The 2,118-nt window shown below is 41.6% G+C and overlaps 1 protein-coding gene across 1 annotated transcript in view; it reads left to right on the top strand.

Annotated features, from left to right (window-relative positions):
* LOC101845820 (insulin-degrading enzyme) overlaps nucleotides 1-2,118 on the top strand; it is a gene marked incomplete in the record, with an annotated part of 40,213 nt that overhangs the window by 853 nt on the left and 37,242 nt on the right. The window contains 1 exon segment of the mRNA XM_035973484.1: nucleotides 967-1,139. Coding sequence (XP_035829377.1) covers nucleotides 980-1,139 — 160 coding nt within the window.

The raw sequence follows: 2,118 nt of genomic DNA, 5'->3' as shown, positions 1-2,118 counted from the left end.
TACGCGGGTCGCCATTTTGTTTTGCCCCGAAGTTCTCGCGCGACTCCTCTCTCTCTCTCTCTCTCTTTCTCTCTCTCCACTGCCCACAGACAAAATGAACGCTTTTAGGCTAACACTAACAGTAGTAATAGATCTAGAAATCTAGAACGTTTGTTCACAGCACAGAATTCTATAATTCTGTTATCACAGTGTAGAATTCTGTGGTTCAGGGTGAACGCTTCAATGGTTGGCCTAGGCTGTAACGGTGAACGCCCACCGGGTGAGAATAGCCAAAAGACTCGCCTGCGCTATTCTCACCCGGGGTGAGAATAGAGGTGGCCTTTTCGGTAGTTCCCACCCCCCTTATTTGATCCTAGATCTACATCGAGATCTATACTATAGTAAACTATGTAACGTTTGATGTGCGGCGAGGTAAGAATATCAAACCTAACAACTGCAAAACATCAAATTATGATAAAATTCAGGAACCCCACCTTATTTTCTCACCCTTATGCGCACGATAATGTATACGTTCATTTGCACGGTGCGAGCTAGACGAGCTACAGGTCAGACCTACAGAGCCACTCTGGGACCGGCCTTAATGCTTTTTAACACTTTGCCGTCACTTCTCGCCGATCGACGATGTTTACCGCCCAGTTTCTTTGGATGGCCTTTGATAGCAAAGGTTTTTACTATATATATGAGCCTTGTGATGGCAAAGTGTTAAATGCTATACATGTGCTTTCTTTACCTGATATATTGGTATCTTAAATTGCTTTTATTGCAACTAGTCAGAATAAAAGGTTTAAAAATTGATCTGTAGAGGATCTGATGGTAAGGGTATCTTGGCCAGATTTCACTTTCAATTTTAACAGCTGACAATGCCAGTCATGTGGCAGAATACTGATTCAATTTCATTGTTGAAGCTCTGCCGTGAATGAAAATATGCTGTCCTTGGGAATGACCTTGAGATTTTTATGCACACAGGAAAATCACAACAATGGCGGGGGTGGCGAAAGTATTCGAGAACAAAGACATCATCAAGTCCAATGCTGACAAGAGGCAGTATCGTGGCTTGGAGCTTACCAATGGCATGAAGATACTCTTGGTCAGCGATTCGGAAACAGACAAGTCATCAGTGGCTATGGACGTCCACATAGGTGAGTCTCGTCAAAGATTCTACATGACAAGATAGTTCACTCAGCCAAAACAATGTCTGCTGAAGTCCGCACATTGGTTCAGATGTCGCTGCAGTCTTTGTTTTGAAGCTCTCTTTCGTTTCTCCAGAAGAAGAATAGGAATAGCACTCCCTTGTGCATCAGCTGCTCCGGTTCGCTCAGTGCAGAGCTTTACATTCATTTTATTATATATTTGGCCTCTCGTCCTAAAGCCAAATTAAGCGAAGAAAACACCTTAGGAGGATTTTTGTTAGTGTAACCAATTAAAAGGCGTTATGCTGAAAGTTTAATTATGATTTATACAAAAACTTGTTAGTTTCACTTTGATTTTTTTCCACACAGGTAGGGTAACTCTGTTTGTAAAGCGGGCGCTTTTTCGAAGAGGGCACCATCGGATTTTGAGGACACTTTTTAAATTGGTTCAAAGGGAGGAGTGAACCATTTTGTTATACAGAATCTTTGGTCTCGTGCACAATCAACCATTGTCATTTCACTGCATTTACATAGCGCATATCCAGGCTTTATTGCATTGCATGCTCTATGCACGTTTTTACAACTATTATTACCCCAGCAGACTGTGGAAAGTTATGTCATATATCTCTAGTTCAACTTGGGGGAGCTGCTGGCTCAGTTCTCGTTATGCTGCCCATTATGAGAGTAAATGGCTGGGAGGGAATCCCCAATGGGGTTATAAGTCTTTTACTGTGATAGTTAGGAAGCTGCTGTGCCCTCTGCTATGCCCTGAGAGAGGGGTGCAAATCTGAGTGAACTCCGCTTTTTTCTCATCCTTGATTGAATGTCTTTTTTCTTATCCTTCTTTGAATGTCTTTTTTCTTTTCCTTCTTTGAATGTCTTTTTTCTTTTCCTTCTTTGAATGTCTTTTTTCTTATCCTTCTTTGAATGTCTTTTTTCTTACCCAGATGTCCTGACAAGTGACAAAATTGTCCGCCTTCAAAATTTA

Source organism: Aplysia californica, unplaced genomic scaffold (genome assembly GCF_000002075.1).
Source record: "Aplysia californica isolate F4 #8 unplaced genomic scaffold, AplCal3.0 scaffold01284, whole genome shotgun sequence".
Taxonomy (NCBI): domain Eukaryota; kingdom Metazoa; phylum Mollusca; class Gastropoda; order Aplysiida; family Aplysiidae; genus Aplysia; species Aplysia californica.
The sequence above is the reverse complement of the archived record's forward strand: the minus strand, read 5'-3'. Positions and strand labels throughout refer to the sequence as shown.